We start from the raw sequence: 24,107 nt of genomic DNA, 5'->3' as shown, positions 1-24,107 counted from the left end.
TTGTAGTCTGTTACCATGGAGACTCATAATTTTTGTATAGTAGCTGTAGACCAAATACGGTAGAAGATTTTCAGTGAAGAAATTTATAGTTGCCTAATTGTTCATTGTAGATTCATTGCAGGAACTAAGAAAATGATGAAAGTTGTAGTTGTGCAACAGCTGGAGGCACACTGGTTGGGAAACACTACTCTACTGAGATATAATCACTTAAAGGTGTTATCCAGGAAAAAACTTTTTTTTTATATATCAACTGGCTCCAGAAAGTTAAACAGATGTGTAAATGACTTCTATTAAAAAATCTTAATCCTTTCAGTACTTATGAGCTTCGGAAGTTAAGGTTGTTCTTTTCTGTCTAAGTGCTCTCTGATGACACCTGTCTCGGGAAACGCCCAGTTTAGAAGAGGTTTGCTATGGGGATTTGCTTCTAAACTGGGCGGTTCCCGAGACACGTGTCATCAGAGAGCACATAGACAGAAAAGAACAACCTTAACTTCAGAAGCTCATAGTACTGAAAGGATTAAGATTTTTTAATAGAAGTCATTTACAAATCTGTTTTTAACTTTCTGGAGCCAGTTGAGATAAATAAAAAATATTCCTGGATGACCCCTTTAAGGCCGCAGCCCCAAAGCCTGAAGCTGCACCACTGAGAGATTCTCATACATTGTGCAGTGTTGTCATAAAGACCTTGGCCTAGATATCTCAATAAGCCTCAGACAAGAACTGATTTACCTAGAGCAACTAATCGCTGCTCAGCTTTCATTTCTTATAGGGGTACTCTGCTGCTCAGCATTTGGAATAAACTGTTCCGAACGCTGCAGCCGGCGCCGGGAGCTTGTGACATCATACCCCTGCCCCCTCATGATGTCACGCCCCGCCCCCTCAATGCAAGTCTATGGGAGGGGGCGTGACGGCTGTCACGCCCCCTCCCATAGACTTGCACTGAGGGGGTGGGGCTATGATGTTGCAAGCTTCCGGCTCCAGCATTCGGAACAGTTTGTTCCAAACGCTGAGCAGCGGAGTACCCCTTTAAGAAATGAAAGCTGAGCTGTGATTGGTTGCTGTGTTCAAATCAATAAATCGGGTCCCTTGTGTGTATCCAGATCACCATCCCTATCAATGTATACATCCTACGAGTCTGTATATGTGTATACATTGATGTATTCTGATCCACAGATCATTGTGACAGACTAGGGGCATGTTGTCATCAGTAGTGCAGCCTCAGACCTTTAGACAGGGGAATAAACAGGGACCCAAGAGAACTACTGACTATTGTATACATCCATTTACATGTCCTTTTTGCTGGTCATTGCGGTCTGTGCTTTCCTCAATCTGCTGTTTATCACCATCTATCTCATCTGCTTCTGCTGCTGCAAGAAGGGAGAAGACACCGAAACCAAGAAAACTGGTTCCTGTTGTGTTACGTGGACGGCCACGGTGTCTGGCCTCCTGTGCTGGTGAGTTTCTCATTGTATGATGCCGGCCTATGGTATACAAATGGGGACTGTGTAATGCAGCGGATGAACAGGGACAGGGGCATCACTGATGCTTGTGGATGTGTAGAAACCATGTCACAGAAAAGTTGCTACAACTTAACTTTTACTATTTTTCACTAAGAATTAACAAAAGCATAAAATCCTCACAGAACACAACCTTCATGGGGCAACAAAAGACAAGAAATTATTCTCGCTACTATTCTATACATAAACAAGTTCATACTAGGTGTTATGGTGTGCGCTGCTGTTTACATAGTGCACCTAGTTAGAGTCTCAAGGATATATACAGTTAATATCTCTGCTTCTAAGAAAAGTCTCCCTCACATAGGATTGATAATTAGTCTCGACGTGTTTCCCCTACATTTACACTTAGTCAGGTCCATAAATATTGGGGCATGGACACGATTCTAAAATTTTTGGGCTCTTTACACCACCACAATGGATATGAAATTAAACTAACAAGATGTGCTTTAACTACAGATTGTCACAACAGTTTGCATATGGGCCTCCCGCTTGTTAAGGGACCATAAGTAATGGGACAATTGGCTTCTCAGCTGTTCCATGGCCAGTTGTGTGGTGTTCCCTCATTATCCCAATTACAATGAGCAGATAAAAGGTCCAGAGTTAACTTCAAGTGTGCTATTTGCATTTGGAATCTGTTGCTGTTAACTCTCAAGATGAGATCCAAAGAGCTGTCACTATCAGTGAAGCAAGCTATCATTAGGCTGAAAAAACAAAACAAACCCATCAGAGAGAAAGCCAAAACATTAGGCGTGGCCAAAACAACTGTTTGCAACATTCTTAAAAAGAAGGAATGCATCGGTGAGCTCGGCAACACTAAAAGATCCGGAAGACCAAGAAAAACAACTGTGGTGGATGAGCGAAGAATTATTTCCCTGGTGAACAAAACCCCCAGATTAACACTCTTCAGGAGGTAGGTGTATGTGTGTCAAAGTCAACCATCAAGAAAAGACTTCACCAGAGGGAATACAGAGGGTTCACCACAAGATGGAAACCATTGGTGAGCCTCAAAAACAGGAAGGGCAGATTAGAATTTACCAAACGACATCTAAAAAAGCCTTCACAGTCCTGGAACAACATCCTATGGACAGATGAGACCAAGATCAACTTGTACCAGAGGGAAGAGAAGAGTCTGGAGAAGGAAAGGAACATGGTCCTAAGCCTACACCTTATCAGTGAACATGGTGGTGGTAGTGTCATAGCATAGTGGGCATGTATGGTGCCAATGGAACTGCTTCTTCTGTATTTATTGATGATGTGACTGCTGACAAAAGCAGCAGGATGAATTCTGAAGTGTTTCGGGGAATATTATCTGCTCATATTCAGCAAAATGCTTCAGAACTCATTGGACGGCGCTTCACAGTGCAGATGGACAATGACCCAAAGCAAACTGCAAAAGCAACCAAAAAGTGTAAAGGAGTTCTCCAACTGAAATCTTTTATCCCCCGCTGTGCCCGGCTTTAAAACTATACATAATAAACTTTCACTTACCTGCCTACGATCCCCCGTTGTTCCGATATCGCCACCCGTGCTCCGGACCCTGTAAGCTTCCTGCGGGTCGGTGACTTCACTCTGCGCTCAGCCTATCAGCAGCCGCGACGGGACATTGCTGTGGCCGCTGATAGGCTGAGTGCAGAGTGAAGTCACCGACCCGCAGGAAAAGGAAGGGACCGGAGAACGGGACGGCGATATCTGAACAACGGGGGATCGTAGGCAGGTAAGTGAAAGTTTATTATGTATAGTTTTACAGCCCGGGCACAGCGGGGATTAAAAGTTTTAGCTTAGAGAACTCCTTTAAGGGAAAGAAGTGGAATGTTATGCAATGGCCAAGTCACCTGACCAGAAAGTGAAATGCAAGCTCAATTGGATTCAGAAGACAAAACGGAAGGGAAAACGCCCCAAAAACAAGCAGGAACTGAAGACAGTTGCAGTAGAGGCGGCCGAGCATCACCAGGGATGAGACCAGCAATGTCTGCTGATGTCTATGCGTTTCAGACTTCAGGCTCTAATTGACTGCAAAGGATTTGCAACCAAATATTAAAAAGTGAAAGTTTGATTTATGATTATTATTCTGTCCCATTACTTTTGGTCCCTTAACAAGTGGGAGGCACATATGCAAACTGTTGTAATTCCTGCACCGTTCAATTGATTTGGATGTAAATGCCCTCAAATTAGAGCTGACAGTCTGCAGTTAAAGCGCATCTTGTTCGTTTCATTTCAAATCCATTGTGGTGGTGTATGGAGCCAAAAATGTTAGAATTGTGTCGCTGTCCCAATATTTATGGACCTGACTGTATGTGGGTTCTTCAGGAGACTATCTAATAGTCCAGAATAAATGGGTAAGTAAGCATTAGACACTGTGCTTCTATGAAGAGTCACCCTCACATAGGATTGAGAATTAGTCTTTACGCATTTCTCACACTTTTACACTTTTTTTTTCTAGAAACAATCCAATAATCTAGAGAAATGGAGCAATGGGCTAATAAGCATAGAGACACTTAGAACATAAAGAACAGATAAGCCATACACAGGGTCATGATTAGAGCTGAGCGAACTTACAGTAAATTCGATTCGTCACAAACTTCTCGGCTCGGCAGTTGATGACTTATCCTGCATAAATCAGTTCAGCTTTCCGGTGCTCCGGTGGGCTGGAAAAGGTGGATACATTACTAGGAAAGAGTCTCCTAGGACTGTATCCACCTTTTTCAGCCCATGGGAGCACCTGAAAGCTGAACTAATTTATGCAGGATAAGTCATCAACTGCCGAGCCGAGAAGTTTGTGACGAATCGAATTTACTGTATATTCGCTCATCTCTAGTCATGATGGATAAAGACTGACGACCGCAGTAGTAGAGTAGCTTTCAGCGTCACCACAGTGTTAGACCTAATAGATATTTTGCTTTAGGTTTTTAGATGGTAACAAACCCGCTTGTTAACATGTACAGTGATCCCTCAACATACGATGGTAATCCGTTCCAAATGGACCATTGTTTGTTGAAACCATCGTATGTTGAGGGATCCGTGCAATGTAAAGTATAGGACAGTGGTCTACAACCTGCAGACCTCCAGATGCTGCAAAACTTCAACACCCAGCATGCCCGGACAGCCAACGGCTGTCCGGGCATGCTGGGAGTTGTAGTTTTGCAACATCTGGAGGTCTGCAGGTTGAAGACCACTGGTATTGGAGGTTGTACTCACCTGTCCCTACCGCTCCGGACCGTCACCGCTGCCCTGGATGTCGCCGTCCATCGCTGTCGCCGCGCCCTCGCGGTGTCCCCGACGCTCCGGCAAGGCCTCTGCTTCCCCGTCATCCTTGCTCTCCGTTGCCGCCATCATGTCGCTACGCACACCGCTCCTATTGGATGACGGGACGGAGTGCGCAGCGACGTGATGACGACGATGGAGAGCGCCGACGATGCAGGGGATCCCGAAGAGGAGGCGCCGGAGCCCCGAGGAAGGTAAGTGATCGTCATCGGAGCTCGCAGGGCACCGTAAACGTCTATCCGGTGGCAGCTGAAGCAGTCTGTGCTGCCGGATAGCAGTTTATGCGATGGCCCCAACATACAAAAGCATCGTATGTTGATGCTGCCTCTGAGAGGCCATCGTATGTTGAAATTATCGTATGTCGGGGCCATCGTAGGTCGGGGGGTCACTGTGTATACATTTATAATTTATTGGGATTCCCTACCTACATAATGGAGGCTTCTACATAATGGAGGGAATCCCTATATAACTACTGGGGGCTTCTACCTAATAGAGGGAATCCCTATATAACTACTGGGGGCTTCTACCTAATAGAGGGAATCCCTATATAACTACTGGGGGCTTCTACCTAATAGAGGGAATCCCTATATAACTACTGGGGGCTTCTACCTAATAGAGGGATTACCTATATAACTACTGGGGGCTTCTACCTAATAGAGGGAATACCTATATAACTACTGGAGGCTTCTACCTAATAGAGGGAATACCTATATAACTACTGGGGGGCTTCTACCTAATAGAGGGAATCCCTATATAACTACTGGGGGCTTCTACCTAATAGAGGGAATCCCTATATAACTACTGGGGGCTTCTACCTAATAGAGGGAATCCCTATATAACTACTGGGGGCTTCTACCTAATAGAGGGAATCCCTATATAACTACTGGGGGCTTCTACCTAATAGAGGGAATCCCTATATAACTACTGGGGGCTTCTGCCTAATACGGAGGAATTCCCTAACTAACTGCCGGGGGCTTTAACCTACTAGGGAGGATTTCCTACCTAACTACTCTGGGCTTCTACCTAATAGGGGGAGGGATTATCTACCTAACTACTGGGAGATATCTTAATTATAAGTGTCAGTGAGGGCCTCACTTCCAACTTTTGCCTAGAGCTTCACAAAGTACAGAGCCACCTCTGCTGTCACAGGAGGTGATTGTGTCTGCTCATTCAGCCTTGTCCGTGACTCATGGACAAGCCTGATGCTGCTGCCGGATTGGTAAGTGTCCCTGTAGGTATGGGGACCCCTGTTGGGGGGATTTTTTTTAGGAGCCATTTTCTTAATTAAATATTTTTTAAATAAATTTATACAACCATATTACAAAACAAAAAGCTCTATTTTTAGTTTTCATCAGTAACAACATATAAAGAGTTTTTGGATTAGACAGTGCCCATTTGAAAAAATTAAAATTAAAGGGGTTATCCAGGAAATGTTTCTTTATTTTAAAATCAACTGGCTCCAGAAAGTTAAACAGATTTGTAAATTACTTCTATTAAAAAAAATCTTAATCCTTTCACTACTTATCAGCTGCTGAAGCTGAGTTGTTCTTTTCTGTCTAAGTGCTCTCTGATGACATCTGTCTCGGGAACTGTCCAGAGTAGAAGCAAATGCCCATAGCAATCCTCTTCTACTCTGTGCAGTTCCCGAGACAAGCAGAGATGTCAGCAGAGAGTACTATGGCCAGACAGAAAAAAACAACTCAACTTCAGCAGCTGATAATTATTGGAAGGATTAAGATTTTTTAATAGAAGTCATTTACAAATTAAACTTTCCGCAGCCAGTTGAAATAAAAATAAAAAAAGGGAGTTTTCCTGGAATACCCCTTTAATAAAAAATATCGGGAAATCCCTAATTGGAGGTATAGATGCTGTGCATGTCAGACACCTATGCATCATGGTATTAATAGGGTACACTGTTACAGTAGAGCGCCCCCTTTTGATTATATCTATCCGAAGCTATATCCTTGCATTAGATGGCATTGTTGGCATGGGCAGTGACGGATGTACAGCAGTGCTCTGCCCCGGATGCCGTGGCTTCAATCTCTTCCTCCGCACAGCAAGGTTCCTGGCCCAAGCCCACGAATCTCTTTGATTAGATTTTGCTCTCTCCCAGGGCTTAGCGTGAGGATTGTGTGTATAATCCCGGAGCAGCCCGTGAAGCGCTCATCTGCACGGCGGGATCAGGGGGGTGAGCATGGGGAAGTGACAGGGCTGCAAGAAGTCACATCGTAATTCCCTTTTACACTGCTACCAGGATTAATCCCATCTGATGGCGCAAGACCGAAAGACGTAGACTCCCTGAAACGGTTAAAGGGGTATTCCAGGCCAAAACTTTTTTTTTTATATATCAACTGGCTCCGGAAAGTTAAACAGATTTGCACATTACTTCTATTAAAAAAATCTTAATCCTTCCAATAGTTATTAGCTTCTGAAGTTGAGTTGTTGTTTTCTGTCTAACTGCTCTCTGATGACTCACGTCCCGGGAGCTGTGCAGTTCCTATGGGGATATTCTCCCATCATGCACAGCTTCCGGGACGTGACATCATCATTGAGCAGTTAGACAGAAAACTTTAGAAGCTGATAACTATTGGAAGGATTAAGATTTTTTAATAGAAGTAATTTACAAATCTGTTTAACTTTCCGGAGCCAGTTGATATAAAAAAAGGTTTTGCTTGGAATACCCCTTTAATAATTGACACAGCCCAGGAAGAATTTGCTCCTTTCGTTACATTATATCAGGGGTTTTCAAACAGTGGCCCTCCAGATTTAGCAAAACTACAACTCCCAGCATGCCCGGACAGCCGTTGGCTGTCCGGGCATGCTGGGAGTTGTAGTTTTGCAACACCTGCAGGTTCATAGTTCAATCTGGAATCATAATTCTGCTTGTTGCTATTGGAAACAGTTGGCAACAGATGGACCCACATCCTCTTCTTAAAGGGGAACCTCTTTTGGAAAACTTTATTTTTATTTTTTTTAATTAACTGGTGCCAGAAAGTTAAACAGATTTGTAAATTACTTCTATTAAAAAATCTTAATCCTTCCTGTACTTATTAGCTGCTGAATACTACATAGGAAATGGTTCTTTTTGGAACACAGAGCTCTCTGCTGACATCACAAGCACAGTGCTCTCTGCTGACATCTCTGTCCATTTTAGGAACTGTCCAGAGCAGCATATGTTTGCTATGGGGATTTTCTCCTACTCTGGACAGTTCCTAAAATGGACAGAGATGTCAGCAGAGAGCACTGTGGTCATGATGTCAGCAGAGAGTTAGACCACAGTGTTAGACCTAATAGATATTATGCTTTAGGTTTTTAGATGGTAACAAACCTGCGTGTACAGTGGTCCCTCAACATACGATGGTAATCCGTTCCAAATGGACCATTGTTTGTTGAAACCATCGCATGTTGAGGGATCCGTGCAATGTAAAGTATTGGACAGTGGTCTTCAACCTGCGGACCTCCAGATGTTGCAAAACTACAACACCCAGCATGCCCGGACAGCCAACGGCTGTCCGGGCATGCTGGGAGTTGTAGTTTTGCAACATCTGGAGGTCCGCAGGTTGAAGACCACTGGTATTGGAGGTAATACTCACATGTCCCCGCCGCTCCGGACCGTCACCGCTGCCCAGGATGTCGCCTTCCATCACTGTCGCTGCGTCCCAGAGGTGTCCCCGACACTCCGGCAAGGCCTCTGCTTCCCCGGCATCCTTGCTCTCCATCACCGCCATCACGTTGTTACGCACACCTCTCCTATTGGATGATGGGACAGGGTGCGCAGCGACGTGATGACGACGATGGAGAGCGCCGACAATGCAGGGGACGCGCTGGAGCCCCGAGGACAGGTAAGTGATTGGCAGCGGACCACATGGGGCACCGTAAATGGTGGCGGTTGAAGCAGTCTGCGCTGCCGGATAGCCGTTTATGCGATGGCCCCGTCATACAAAAGCATCGTATGAGAGCTCTGTGTTCCAAAAAGAAAAGAATTTCCTCTCTAGTTTTCAGCAGCTAATAAGTACTGGAAGGATTAAGATTTTTTAATAGAAGTCATTTACAAATCTGTTTAACTTTCTGGCACCAGTTGGTTAAAAAAAAAAGTTTTCCACCGGAGTACCCCTTTTAATAAGTGTTCCTACATCAGATTACAGACGTATAAAAGGCACGTTCCAGCATGCACAGCTCTGAACAAAGCAGGGGATTCTGGGAGATTTCAGCTCTGAGTCCTGCAGAAGTGTAAATACTGGGTTTTACACCGTATAGAATTTTATAGTGACTGCCTGGCCCCTGGGGGTCCAATATGCTGTAGCCGAGGGGTCTGGCCCTGGACAACGATGTTAAAAACATGACAATAGGGGCATAGGGTGGTTTTGTGAAATCTGAATCTGACCCACTGAACCCTGCGGAGAGAGGGAGGACTTTTTGGGTGACCCAGTGACAATAAACATGGCTGACCATGGGGGCTGTCAGACAGCTATTTCCTGTTCCACAGACTGTAGGCCAAGTATTTCAGCGTTATACCTGCCAGGGGTCAAGTCCTGGAAAAAGAAGTGAGGGAACTCACCCATGATTTCCACTCAAGGGCTGGTCCTGCTATTGGGAATGGTGTTCCTGCTGTGAAAAAAGTGCAGGAACATGTGTTCCTGCAGGACTTCACCCCTTCAAATATTCACTTAAAGGGGTACTCCGCTGCTAGACATGTAGTGCCGGATGACTGGCGAACACAGCCGCCACGCCCCCCTCCCATAGACCTGAATGGAGGGGGCGTGGAGTGACTTCACGATCACGGAAGCTTCAGTGATCGTCATGCCACAGCACCAGACCCCTGTGATCAGACGTATTATCCCCTAACCTTTTGGATAGGGGATAACCTGTATAGGGGAAGAGTACCCCTTTAAACTGTGTGTGGTCTAAGGAGTAAGGAGAACGGTTACTTCTAATTTTCTTCCGATGTTCTCGGACTGTTCCGGGCCCTCACAGCTGTACTTCACATGTTGGACTGAAGTCAGTGCTTCCTGTTGTGCAGATGGTTTTTGTTCCTCGCCGTGGGGTTCAGGCAGATAAGGTATCGACGTATAACACAGTGTGAGTTGTATATTATGTTTATGAGTGGACATAGGATGATGCCGTTGGCATCCGCTTAAAGGAGATCTGTAGTGCTCTCAACTTTATCCCCTATGCGAAGGATAGGGGATAAGTTTTAGATCGCGGGGGGGTCCGAGCGCTGGGGCCCCCCACGATCTCCTGTACGGGTCCGCGGCAATGTACAGGAAAGGGGGCGTTCCGTCCCCGCATGACGTGGCAGCCGGCACGCCCCCTCCATGTATCTCCATGGAATTCATGGAGGGGCGTGTCGGCTGCTGCGTCATGCAAGGATGGAACGTCCCCTTTCCTGTACATTGCCGCAGCCCCGGACAGGAGATCGTGTGGGACCCCAGCGCTTGGACCCCCCGCAACCTAAAACTTTACCCCTATCATTCGAATAGGGGATAAAGTTTAGAGCACTACAGATCTACTTTAAGGCTGGGTTCACACCACGTTTTTGCAATACAGTTCCTGTATCAGGTTTTTGATTAAAAAAACTGATTCCTCAAAACCTGACTAAAATGTATCAAAACGTGTGTACAAATTTTAATACGTATACGGTTAAAAAACATATACGGTTTGAAAAATGATGTCCGGTTGCATCCTTTTTTTTTTTTTTTTAAAGGAAAAAAGTACGGTATACATTTTTAACTTTTCACTCCATTCAGAATAAAGATTCACTTGTTTCATTGAAATTCCAAGAAAAAAACTGTGCAAAGTAAAAAAAAAACGTATGGTGAAAACCGGATGATACTGTACGCACATACGGTTCTGTACGGTTACCATTGACTCCCATGTTAAAAAAGAAAAAACTGATACGTTCCAATACGGTTTTTCACCCGGCCCAAAAACCGTGGGTACGGGAAAAAAAATGACAAAACCGTACAGCATGCAAAACGGACACAACCGGATGCATCTTTTGGCATATGGTTTTCAATGGAGAGTCAATGCATACGGTTTTCAATACGGTTTCCTATGGTTTTCACATTGTAAACATATACGGGAACTGTATTACAAAAACGGGGTGTGAACCCAGCTTTATAGGGGCTGCCGGGAGCCGAGCCCTTCCAACTGTAGCTTCTAGTTAGCCTCCAATTGGTCTCCCGTTCAGGCTATGGCAGTGTTTCCCAACCAGGGTGCCTCCAGCTGTTGTAAAACTACAACTCCCAGCATGTCGTGGTGCGGGGAGGCATTATCGGCTTATTGGCAAGGTAATTGCCGATACCGATAATGCCCAAAATTGTGATTATCGGCCGATAATATCGGCCAAACCGATAATCGGTCGATCCCTAGTATAAATCAGTGTTTTCCAACCAAGGTGTGCCTCCAGCTGTTGCAAAACTACAACTCCCAGCATGTTGGACTATATAGTAGTATACAGTATAGGTCAGTGTTTCCCAACCAGTGGTGCCTCCAGCTGTTGAAAAACTACAACTCCCAGCATGTTGGACTATATAGTAGTATAGGTCAGTGTTTCCCAACCAGGGGTGTCTCCAGCTGTAGCAAAACTACAACTCCTAGCAGTTGGTTAAAAAAATGTCTTTCCCAGTGGAGTACCACTTTAAAAATAACGGAAGATAGTTAAATAAATAAAAACACTTTGGGGGAGATTTATCAAATCCTGTGCAAAGGATAACTTGCCCAGTTGCCCATAGCAACCAATCAGATCTCTTCTTTCATTTTTAAACAAGGCCTCTGCAAAATGAAAGAAGCGATCTGATTGGTTGCTATGGACAACTGGGCAACATTTCCTCTCGAACAGGTTTTGATAAATCTCCCCCTTTTGCCCCCAAGGCCTAAAATAAATCAGTAAAAAAAAGCACAAATTCTCTAGAGATCTTTAGAATAAGAACACAATGCCAATTTAAGGATCCTTGACGTTGGATCCTACAGTCTAGATCCTCTGCCACGTGGGCACGTGCTCCATAGCTGGTTAACTCGCTTTTTTATTTTTGGACTGTGGCAGGAAGCCAGGGTGACCACATAAACACTAGGAGAACATGTTACCTCTGCGCAGCTTGTTTTGTGGCTGGTCATGAACCTTGTGTTATCGCGTGCAAGTAAAAACCTCTCTTACACCCATCTGAAATGGGGACTATATATATATAAAAAATATAATTTTAGTCTATTATGGTGTTTCGCTTTATTTATGACTCTTCCCCCCCCCCCCCCCCCCCGTGTCATTTCATAACCCCTTTTCATCACCCTTTGTGCCACTTCATTTCCGTCCTTGATCCTTAAGGGGTACTCCGGTGGAAACCTCTTTTTTTTTTTTTTCTCTAATCAACTGGTGCCAGAAAGTTAAACAGATTTGTAAATTACTTCTATTAAAAAATCTTAATCCTTCCACTACTTATCAGCTGTTGAACACTACAGAGGAAATTCTTTTCTTTTTGGAACACAGAGCTCTCTGCTGACATCTCTGTCCATTTTAGGAACTGTCCAGAGCAGCATATGTTTACTATGGGGATTTTTCTCCTACTCTGGATGGTTCATAAAATAGACAGAGATGTCAGCAGAGAGCACTGTGCTCATGGTGTCAGCAGAGAGCTCTGTGTTCCAAAAAGAAAAGAATTTCCTCTGTAGTATTCAACAGCTGATAAGTACTGGAAGGATTAGGATTTTTTAATAGAAGTAATTTACTAATCTGTTTAACTTACTGGCACCAGTTGATTTAAAAAAAAAAAAAAAAAAAAAAAAAAAATGGTTTCCAGTGAAGTACCCCTTTTTAACCCCTTCCCGCAGAATGTCATATATAAACGCCGGGTTGTGCAGTGCGTTCGCGCATCCCGGCGTTTATAAATGACATTCAGTTAACCCGGCGATGCGCAGCATCGCACGGGTTAACTGGCAGAAGTCCCGCTGTTTCCAGCAGGGGACAACTTCTGCTTCACCCCCAGGACCATCAATTGATGGTCCTGGTCAGCGATCACTGTGATTGGTCCCTGTGGACCAATCACAGTGATCTGGGGTGAAAGTTCAGATCCCCCCGCACTGCCCGCCCCTGGAAGTCGGGCAGAACGGGGGACGAAGGCTGCAGGGGCTCGCGGGGACCTGCGGCATTCGGGGGGAACACGTGGGGACCGGCGGACTTACCTGATCCAGCGGCGGGACCGAGGAGCAGCGCGGGACCGGCCACGTGGACGAGCAGCGACGGGTAAGTATGTGGTCCTCAGAGGCAGCAGTGAAGATCTTCACTGCTGCTTCTAGGAGTCTGAAAACTACAACTCCCAGCATGCCTAGACAGCCTTTGGCTGTCTGGGCATGCTGGGAGTTGTAGTTTTGCAACATCTGGAGGGCCTCAGTTTGGAGACCATTGTATAATGGTCTCCAATCTGTGCTCTTCCAGCTGTTGCAAAACTACAACTCCCAGCATGCACTGACTGTCCAGGCATGCTGGGAGTTTTAGTTCAGCAACATCTGGCCCTTCAGATGTTGCCGAACTACAACTCCCAGCATGCCCTTCAGCTGTCTGGGCATGCTGGGAGTTGTAGTTTTGCAACAGCTGGAGACACACTGGTTGGGAAACATTGTTTCTAACTCAGTGTTTCCTAACCTGTGTGCCTCCAGCTGTTGCAAAACTATAACTCCCAGCATGCACTAAAAGACCATGCATGCTGGGAGTTGTGGTTTTGCAACAGCTGATGCAAGCCCTCCCCCGCCCCGCCACCCCCGTGAATGTACAGGGTGCATTCACATGGGCGAGGCTTTTACAGTGGGTTTCTCGCATCTTGAGATGCAGCAAATTTTGCGCTGGGAAACTCGCTGTAATCCCCCGCCCATGTGACTGTACCCTAAAAACACTACACTACACTAACACAAAATAAAATAAAAAGTTAAAACCACTACATATACACATACCCTTACACAGCCCCCCTCCCCCAATAAGAACGTCCGGTACACCACTGTTTCCAAAGCAGAGCCTCCAGCTGTTGAAAAACAACAACTCCCAGTATTGTCGGACAGCCGTTGACTGTCCAGGCATGCTGGGAGTTTTGCAACAGCTGGAGGCACCCTGTTTGGGAATCACTGGCGTAGAATACCCCTATGTCCACCCCTATGCAAATCCCTAATTTAGGCCTCAAATGCACATGGCGCTCTCACTTTGGAGCCCTGTCGTATTTCAGGGCAACAGTTTAGGGCGACATATGGGGTATCGCTGTACTCGGGAGAAATTGCGTTACAAGGTTTGGGGGGCTTTTTCTTCTTTAACCCTTCATGAAAAGGAAATGTTGGGGTCTACACCAGAATGTTAGTGTAAATTTTTTTTATTTTTTACACTAACATGCTGATGTTGCCCTATACTTTACATTTTCACAAGAGGTAAAAGGGAAAAAAGCCCCCCAAAATTTGTAACGCAATTTCTCCCGACTACAGAGATACCCCATATGTGAGCGCAAAGTGCTCTGGGGCGCACAACAAGGCCCAGAAGGGAGAGCGCACCATGTACATTTGAGGTGATTTGCACAGGGGTGGCTGATTGTTACAGCGGTTTTGACAAACGCAAAAAAAACAAAACCCCACATGTGACCCCATTTCGGAAACGACACCCCTCACGGAATGTAATGAGGGGTGCAGTGAGAATTTACCCCCCACAGGTGTCTGACGGATCTTTGGAACAGTGGTCCATGAAAATGAAAACTTGTACAGCCCACTGTTCCAAAGATCTGTCAGACACCAGTGGGGGGCAAATGCTCACTGTACCCCTTGTTACGTTCCTCAAGGGGTCTAGTTTCCAAAATGGTATGCCATGTGTTTTTTTTTTTGCTGTTCTGGCACCTTAGGGGCTTCCTAAATGCGACATGCCCCCCGAGCAAAATTTGCTCTCAAAAAGCCAAATATGACTCCTTCTCTTCTGAGCATTGTAGTTCGCCCATAGTGCACTTCAGGTCAACTTATGGGGTACCTCCATACTCAGAAGAGATGGGGTTACAAATTTTGGGGGGTATTTTCTGCTATTAACCCTTGCAAAAAGGTGAAATTAGGGGGGAAACACACATTTTAGTGGAAATTTTTTTTTTTTTTTTTTACATATGCAAAAGTCATGAAACACCTGTGGGGTAATAAGGCTCACTTTATTCCTTATTACATTCCTCAAGGGGTCTAGTTTCCAAAATTGTATGCCATGTGGGTATTTTTTGCTGTTCTGGCACCATAGGGGCTTCCTAAATGCGACATGCCCCCCGAGCAAAATTTGCTCTCAAAAAGCCAAATATGACTCCTTCTCTTCTGAGCATTGTAGTTCACCCATAGTGCACTTCAGGTCAACTTATGGGGTACCTCCATACTCAGAAGAGATGGGGTTACAAATATTGGGGGGTATTTCCTGCTATTGACCCTTGGAAAAATGTGAAATTTGGGGGGAAACACACATTTTAGTGAAAAAAAAAAATTTTTTTTTACATATGCAAAAGTCGTGAAACACCTGTGGGGTATTAAGGCTCACTTTATTCCTTGTTACGTACCTCAAGGGGTCTAGTTTCCAAAATGGTATGCCATGTGAGGGTTTTTTGCTGTTCTGGCACCATAAGGGCTTCCTAAATGCAACATGCCCCCAAAAACCATTTCAGAAAAACGTACTCTCCAAAATCCCCTTGTCGCTCCTTCTCTTCTGAGCCCTCTACTGCGCCCGCCGAACACTTTACATAGACATATGAGGTATGTGCTTACTCGAGAGAAATTGGGCTACAAATATAAGTATAAATTTTCTCCTTTTACCCCTTGTAAAAATTTAAAAATTGGGTCTACAAGAACATGCGAGTGTAAAAAATGAAGATTGTGAATTTTCTCCTTCACTTTGCTTCTATTCCTGTGAAACACCTAAAGGGTTAAAATGATGACTGAATGTCATTTTGAATACTTTGGGTGGTGCAGTTTTTATAATGGGGTCTTTTGTGGGGTATTTCTAATAAGAAGACCCTTCAAATCCACTTCAAACCTGAACTGGTCCCTGAAAAATAGTGAGTTTGAAAATTTTGTGAAAAATTGGAAAATTGCTGCTGAACTTTGAAGCCCTCTGGTGTCTTCCAAAAGTAAAAACTCGTCACTTTTATGATGCAGACATAAAGTAGACATATTGTATATGTGAATAAAAATTTTTTTTATTTGTAATATACATTTTCCTTACAATCAGAGAGCTTCAAAGTTAGAAAAATGCAAAATTTTCAAATTTTTCATCAAATTTTAGGATTTTTCACAAAGAAAGGATGCAAGTTACCACAAAAATTTACCACCATGTTAAAGTAGAATATGTCACGAAAAAACAATCTCAGAATCAGAATGATAACTAAAAGCATTCCAGAGTTATTAATGTTTAAAGTGACAGTGGTCAGATGTGCAAAAAACGCTCTGGTCCTTAAGGCCAAAATGGGCTTGGTCCTGAAGGGGTTAAGGACCTTCACTGCCTTGTTGGTAATGTATTTCAATGAGCTGACCAGAGTCAAACGCTATACAGTTCTCTAAACGGACCTAAAACCGTCAGCGTTTGACTCCGGTCAGCTCATTGAAATGAATGGGGTTCAGGCTGGATCCGGCTGGGATATGGGAGTGCTCGGTTTTCAGTCTATATCTCCACTCCCCCAGCCGTATCCGGTTCCTGGACACTACAAACTATTGTGAACCCAGCCTCATGTTTGTTGTAGGGTCTGAGAATAAAAGACCCCTGTGCACTCCGGGTAACACTGATGCTCTGTAGAGTGTCCCTTTAAGGGCCACTCTCTTAGTGACCTTCACTCCCAGTATTTCTCTAACGTCTTTCATCATCAAAGTCCCCGGCAAATCTGTCTTACTTGGCACTCAGCGTCCAGAATTCTACTTACAATAGCGACATTACCTTATCAGCGTCTAGACAAATGCTGGAGGGAGAGGAATATGCTGGCAGCTTGACAGAGCAGGGGCAGCGAGATTGGGAGCTCCTCTGGGTCAGGACCCGCTTCCTTTTAATGATGCCAGGCTAATTATGTATTAATAAGATTCACCAGGCTGAAGAATGGTAAATAGATGTGATAGCACTCAGCGTCTTGAATAAGAAGCACATGGTTGTCTCCCTACATTAAAGGACCTGCTTTTTTTTTTTTTTCTCCCTTCAGAAATAGTGCCACTCATTGTCTTAAAGGAGTTCTCCGGTGGAAAACATATTTTTAAATCAACTGGTGCCAGAAAGTTAAACAGATTTGTAAATTACTTCTATTAAAAAAAATCTTTATCCTTCCAGTACTTATTAGCAGCTGTATTTTATAGAGGAAATTCTTTTCTTTTTGAATTTCTTTTTTGTCTTGTCCACAGTGCTCTCTGCTGACACCTCTGTCCATGTCGGGAACTGTCCAGAGCAGCATAGGTTTTCAATGGGGATTTTCTCCTGCTCTGGACAGTTCCTGATATGGGCATCAGGTGTCAGCAGAGAGCACTGTGGACAAGACAAAAAAAATTCAAAAATAAAAGAATTTCCTCTGCAGCATACAGCTGCTAAATAGTACTGGAAGGATTAAGATGTTTTAATAGAAGTGATTTACAAATCTGTTTAACTTTCTGGCACCAGTTGATTTAAAAATAAAAAATAAATAAAAATAATAATTTCCACAGGAGTACCCCTTTAACCTGTTAAGGACCCAGGGCGTACCTGTATGTCCTGAGTCCGCTCCCGATCTATAATGCAGGGCCACGGTGTGGCCCCGCGTCATAGCGGGTCGGGCCCTGCCTCTAACAACGGCCGGGACCCGTGGCTAATTGCGCGGCATTGATGGCAGTGCCGTGCGCTATTAACCCTTTAGACGCGACGTTCAAAGTTGAACGCCGCATCTAAAATGAAAGTGAAACCATGCCGATTAGCTCAGGGGGCTGTTCGGGATAGCCACAGCGAAATTGCTTCATCCCGAACAGCTTACATGACAGCCGGAGGATCCCCACCTGCCTCCTCGCTGTCCGATCGCCGAATGACTGCTCAATGCCTGAGATGCAGGCATGAGCAATCAAGCGGCAGAATCATCGATCACTGGTTTCCTATGAGAAACCATTGATCAATGTAACAGATCAGTGTGTGCAGTGTTATAGGTCCCTATGGGATAACAATGATCAGTGTGTGCAGTGTTATAGGTCCCTATGGGATAACAATGATCAGTGTGTGCAGTGTTATAGGTCCCTATGGGAGCTATAACACTGCAAAAAAAAGTGAAAAAAGATCATTTAACCCCTTCCCTATTAAAGGTTTGAATCACCCCCCTTTTCCCGTAAAAAAAAAAAAAAGTGAAAATAAAAATAAACATATATGGTATCGCCGCGTGCAGAAATGTCCGAATTATAAAAATATATCATTAATTAAACCGCACGGTCAATGGCGTACGCGCAAAAAAATTTCAAAGTCCAAAATAGTGCATTTTTGGTCATTTTTTATATCGTGAAAAAATGAATTAAAAGCGATCAATAAGTCCTATCAATGCAAAAATTGTACCGCAAAAAATGAGCCCACATACCGACCCATACGCGGAAAAATAAAAAAGTCAGGGGTCAGAAGATGACAATTTTTAACGTATACATTTTCCTGCATGTAGTTTTTAGATTTTTTTTCCAGAAGTACGACAATATCCAACCTATATAAGTAGGGGATCATTTTAACCGTATGGACCTACAGAATAAAGAGAAATTGTTATTTTTACCGAAAAATGTACTGTGTAGAAACGGAAGCCCCCAAAAGTGACAAAATGGCGGGGGGTTTTCCCAATTTTGTCTCGCATTGTTTTTTTTTTCCGTTTCGCCTTAGATTTTTGGGTAAAATGACTGACGTCATTACAAAGTAGAATTGGTTGGTGGCGCAAAAAATAAGCCATCATATGGATTTTTAGGTGAAAAATTGAGTTATGATTTTTTAAAGGTAAGGAGGAAAAAACGAAAATATAAAAACTGAAAAAACCCCGGTCCTTAAGGGGTTAAGGCTCCGTCTGGTATTGCAGTTGTCCCACTCGTTTCCACTTCCCCAGAACACAAGTTTTAATTCTAGATCAGTGTTTTCCAGACATTCGCTATTGCAAAACTACATCTCACAACATGCCCGGACAGCCGTTGGCTGTCCGGGCATGTTGGGAGTTGTAGTTTTGCAACAGCTGGGGGCACACTGGGAAAAAAAACACACGATTGCGGAAGTCTGGCTTAATAGATGTGGTACCCCACCTTTAGGATCTCTGGGAGCATCTCTCATTCTGGGGGACTTACCTTGTTCTGCATAATACAGACAGACCCCTGATGTAAACGGTTACTATGTAATGCTTCACTTGCCCTGTGGTGGTGCTGTGAGGAAATTGAGCACTTACTGCCAGGTTTCTCCACAGATTACAGCTAATTAGGACGGGATTGGCCAAAGTGGAGAACCCCTTTAACATAATTTACATAAAACAGGAACACCCCCTTAAAGTGTGGGATTCCTGAGCAGGGAGGACAATCCCTTTTTAAGGGGTTTAAAGGGGTACTCCACTGGAAAACTATTTTTTTTTATCAACTGGTGCCAGAAAGTTAAACAGGTTTGTAAATTACTTCTATTAAAAAATCTTAATCATTCCAGTACTTATCAACTGCTGTATACTACAGAGGAAGTTATTTTCTTTTTGAATTTCTTTTCTGTCTGACCACAGTGCTCTCTGCTGACACCTCTGTCCATATTAGGAACTGTCCATAGTAGTAGCAAATCCCAAAGCAAACCTATCCTGCTCTGGACAGTTCCTGACATGGACAGAGGTGTCAGCAGAGAGCACTGTGGTCAGATGGAAAGGAAATTCAAAATGAAAAGAACTTCCTCTGTAGTATACAGCAGCTGATAAGTACTGGAAGGATTAAGTTTTTTTAATAGAAGTAAATTGCAAATCTGTTTCACTTTCTGGCACCAGTTGATTTAAAAAATGTTTTTTTCCGGTGGAGTACCCCTTTTAAGGATTACAGTGGTGGCCTATTGCGCTTTACGTTAGCGCTGTACCTTTCATTTTGCTGATTATTGATGGAGATTGACCCCTACTTGCCATGATTAAGAGCTGTATAAGCTTGAAACATGTCAAGATTTCTTTTCATTTTAAGACATGTCCTTATTTATTTTTTCTTTTTCTTTCTTTAATGTGTGTTAAAGTCTTGCTTTTTTTTTTGGGAACTGGAACCACCTATTTTGATATTGCCTATAAGTCTACAGAGGATTCGGCCCACTGCTTCTTCCATGCTCCCTCACAGATGATCCATGTTTACTCTCTGATAATGTCTACACAGGTGGTGAGCTGACTTTCCCCAAGGACATAGGCAGCAATAGACAGTAGCTGTCTCATTCACATGAGTGGGATAAGTTACTGGGCATACTCTGTGACCTTTTGTAGAACTAATTTCACAGGAAGGGAGAGGCTGAGCTCCTATTGTCTCCTCTGGTGTCACATTATGCATGCTGTAATGCTGCATAGATCACTTTCGGACAGCATCCTTCTTATCACATACAGAACAGGTAGGCACTGGACAAAAGCAGTAGAGCTTCTCATAGTGTAGTAGATCAGAATTATTCAGCACCTTTGGGCTCTTTATAAGGGCATGTGCACACCTTTCCCTTGGATGTTGTGCCAGTAGAGTTGATAGAAGTGCACAGTGTTATTTGGGCCAGAAAAAAATCTACGCATTTTGAGGCTAGCATTTGATTCTTTGTGAAAACATTTTCATGAAAAGTCAAGTAGTAGACTCGAAACGCGTTGTTATATCTGGATCTTGGACCGGGCCATGGATCTTCATGCACTTAGATAGTAAAATAGCAAATTACAACAAGCGTCACCAAAAATCAATGAAAATCACCAAGAAATACACAGAAATGAATAGCAAAGCAGTAAGTAAAATAGGGACGGCCAAGGCTTAATATTCCACATGAAAGACTAAGCCCAGACTCCACTACCTCAGCTAATAAAACATTGCTATATGTAAATGCTGTATAAACTAGTAGCATTTTTAGATAAAGCAATCTGTTAGAAACCTACGTATTACAGAGAAAAAAGTCATGTATACATTGTATGGGGGAGATCTATCAAACCTTCGGAGAGGAACAGTGGGGCAGTTGCCAATAGCAACCAGATTCCATTGCCCATAGCAACCAGATCCCATTGCCCATAGCAACCAATCAGATTCCATTGTCCATCTTGGTCTCGGCTCTGAGTCACTGATCAATCAAAACTTTTTGTCTTGTCCCTCTGACAGGTACTCATTACAGGCACACTAATCTGCACCAGACTCATTTTTGGTGAAACACCCCTTTACCAAACCACACCCATTTTACTAGGGCCACTCCCCTTATGTCAGATGTGGGAGATAAATGTCTAAAATTTATAATACATGTGGTGCAAATCATGTAAGACAGATTTTTATTATTTTTTTTATGTGTTATTTTTATTTATTTTTTTTCCTTTTTTTGGGGCACAAACTAAACCAGAGTTCTGGCGCATTTATAGTTTGCAGTGTGTATTAATCTCCCTGTTGTTTTCAATGTGAATCCACTGTGAACTACACCACAAATCTCTTGTGATAGAGATTTAAAGACAAATCAGGATTCCGCACCCAGGTCAGCCCTAAAACCGCAACCAAATCTGCAGCGTATAAGCTGTAAATCCATAGAAGAAATCCAAGGTTCTGCCCCAGATACCACAACCTGACATCCCACATATGTGTCACATAAACCTACCCTGACACCACATGCAACATTACTTTTTACATGTAACATTTTTTATAATAATAAAAATGTGTGTGTATATATATATATTTATATTGTGTGTGTGTGTGTATATATATTTATATCGTGTGTGTGTGTGTGTGTATATATATTTATATTGTGTGTGTGTGTGTATATATATTTATATTGTGTGTGTGTGTGTATATATATTTATATTGTGTGTGTGTGTGTGTATATATATATTTATATTGTGTGTGTGTGTATATATATATTTATATTGTGTGTGTGTGTATATATATTTATATCGTGTGTGTGTGTGTATATATATTTATATTGTGTGTGTGTGTGTATATATATTTATATTGTGTGTGTGTGTGTATATATATTTATATTGTGTGTGTGTGTGTGTATATATATTTATATTGTGTGTGTGTGTGTGTATATATATTTATATTGTGTGTGTGTGTGTGTATATATATTTATATCGTGTGTGTGTGTATATATATTTATATCGTGTGTGTGTGTGTGTATATATATATATATATATATATATATATATATATATATATATATATTGCGTGTGTGCGTGTATATATATATTTATATTGTGTGTATGTGTATATATATTTACATCGTGTGTGTGTGTATATATATAGATCGTGTATGTGTATATGTGTATATATATATATATATATATATATATATATTGCGTGTGTGCGTGTATATATATTTATATTGTGTGTGTGTGTGTGTATATATCTATTATATAGTGTGTGTGTGTGTATGTATGTATATATATATATATATATATATTTATATTGCGTGTGTGTATATATATTTATATTGCGTGTGTGTATATATATATAATATATAGTGTGTGTGCGTGTATATATATTTATATCGTGTGTATGTGTGTGTATATATACTTACATCGTGTGTGTGTGTGTGTGTGTGTGTATGTATATATATATATATATAGATCGTGTGTGTGTGTGTGTGTATATATATATATATATATATATATATATATATATATATATATATAGATCGTGTGTGTGTGTGTATATATATATTTATATTGTGTGTGTGTGTGTATATATATAATATATAGTGTGTGTGTGTATATATATATATATATATATATATATATATATATATATATATAATCTCTTGTGTGTGTATATGTAATTTGTAAACACTAGCGCATGCCCGTATCTCTAGGGAGATTTGGTTTTGTTACCTGTAATGAGAGAACCATTGCATTAATGCTGGTTCTTGGCTGTAGAGCACATTCGCAGCAGATCATATCTGTAGGATCGTCCATAATCCTCCTTACTGTACCCTCCTATTACCCTCACATTGCACTATTGATAAACTATTTTTACACAAACCGTGTGAACTGCCGGGAAAAAGAGTCGGCACAATTGATTAATGTCACTTAGAGATGTCAGTCGAGGACCAGTCAGGGGAAGGGGATGGGGGGGGGTGGCAGAGGTTCAGCTCCGAGCCTGTAAATGGGCTGTCAGAAGGATCTGGTTATATAACAAAACCTCTGGGCGTTTTATAGCAGCCATGCCTTAAAATAGCCGTCTGTACAAAAGACTCACTGAAGGCTCCATTATTCTGGCAGTGCCTGAGCAGAGCGGACAGGGGAGCACAACTAGCACAGAATAGGCTGGTCCATTATTAGCGCTGGAGAGGATCTGACTCCACAAAGGAACATAATAGCTTCCCATTCTACACCATATGGTCCTTGTGGGCTTGGGGTGGCATGGCCCACCCTCCCGCCCATGCCCTAATTCCTTGCATTGTATACACTTGTCCCATCCCCAGTAATGGCTGATAGGTTGACACCAAAGCCGCCCTAGTACCAAGAGAACACAAAGAGAGTTGTCTTCTGTTGGGCTTCATGCGCCCTATTCTTGCAGAGGACCATTATATCTGAACCCAGACAACCCTCTGAAATTCATCTTGGTTTATCCAATACCTAGTAGTCTAGAAGGAATGGGATGTTCCCACTGAAATTCATTGTATTGAAAGATTTGTTTATTTAAATGGGTATTCCGGCCTTGGGGACCCCTACTATCTCTGTGCAGCCCCCCAGCATTCTGTGCCGGGCGCTGCCTCGGAGACGGGGATGTGATGTCAGGACCATGCCCTCTAGTGACATCACGCCACGCCCCCTCCATTCATGTCTATGGGAGGGGGCGTGACGGCCGTCACGCCCCCTCCCATAGACATGAATGGAGGGGGCGGGGCAGGGCGTGACTTCACTAAGGACGTGGACCTGACATCACGTCCCTGTCTCGGAGGCAGCGCCTGGCACAGAATGCTGGGGGGCTGCACAGAGATCACAGGGGTCCCTAACGGCGGGACCCCTGCGATCATACATCTTATCCCCTATCCTTTGGCTAGGGGATAAGATGTACAAAGCCAGAATACCCCTTTAAGTTTAGTTCAGGGGCAGTGTCATTTCAGGTTACTTATCAGGATAAGCTGCATGCACAAGGAGCAGCATTATTTCTGGCCATTATATAACTTGTACAGTGATCCCTCAACTTACAATGGCCTCAACATACAAT

General features: G+C 43.1%; 1 protein-coding gene across 1 annotated transcript in view; it reads left to right on the top strand.

Annotated features, from left to right (window-relative positions):
- The window catches only part of TTYH2 (tweety family member 2), a gene marked incomplete in the record, with an annotated part of 81,310 nt that overhangs the window by 20,625 nt on the left and 36,578 nt on the right, over positions 1-24,107 (top strand). The window contains 1 exon segment of the mRNA XM_056550645.1: positions 1,299-1,454. Within this exon segment, the coding sequence (XP_056406620.1) occupies positions 1,299-1,454 (156 nt within the window).

This window comes from Hyla sarda, chromosome 13 (assembly GCF_029499605.1).
Source record: "Hyla sarda isolate aHylSar1 chromosome 13, aHylSar1.hap1, whole genome shotgun sequence".
NCBI lineage: Eukaryota > Metazoa > Chordata > Amphibia > Anura > Hylidae > Hyla > Hyla sarda.
This window is presented reverse-complemented; position numbering and strand designations above follow the sequence as displayed.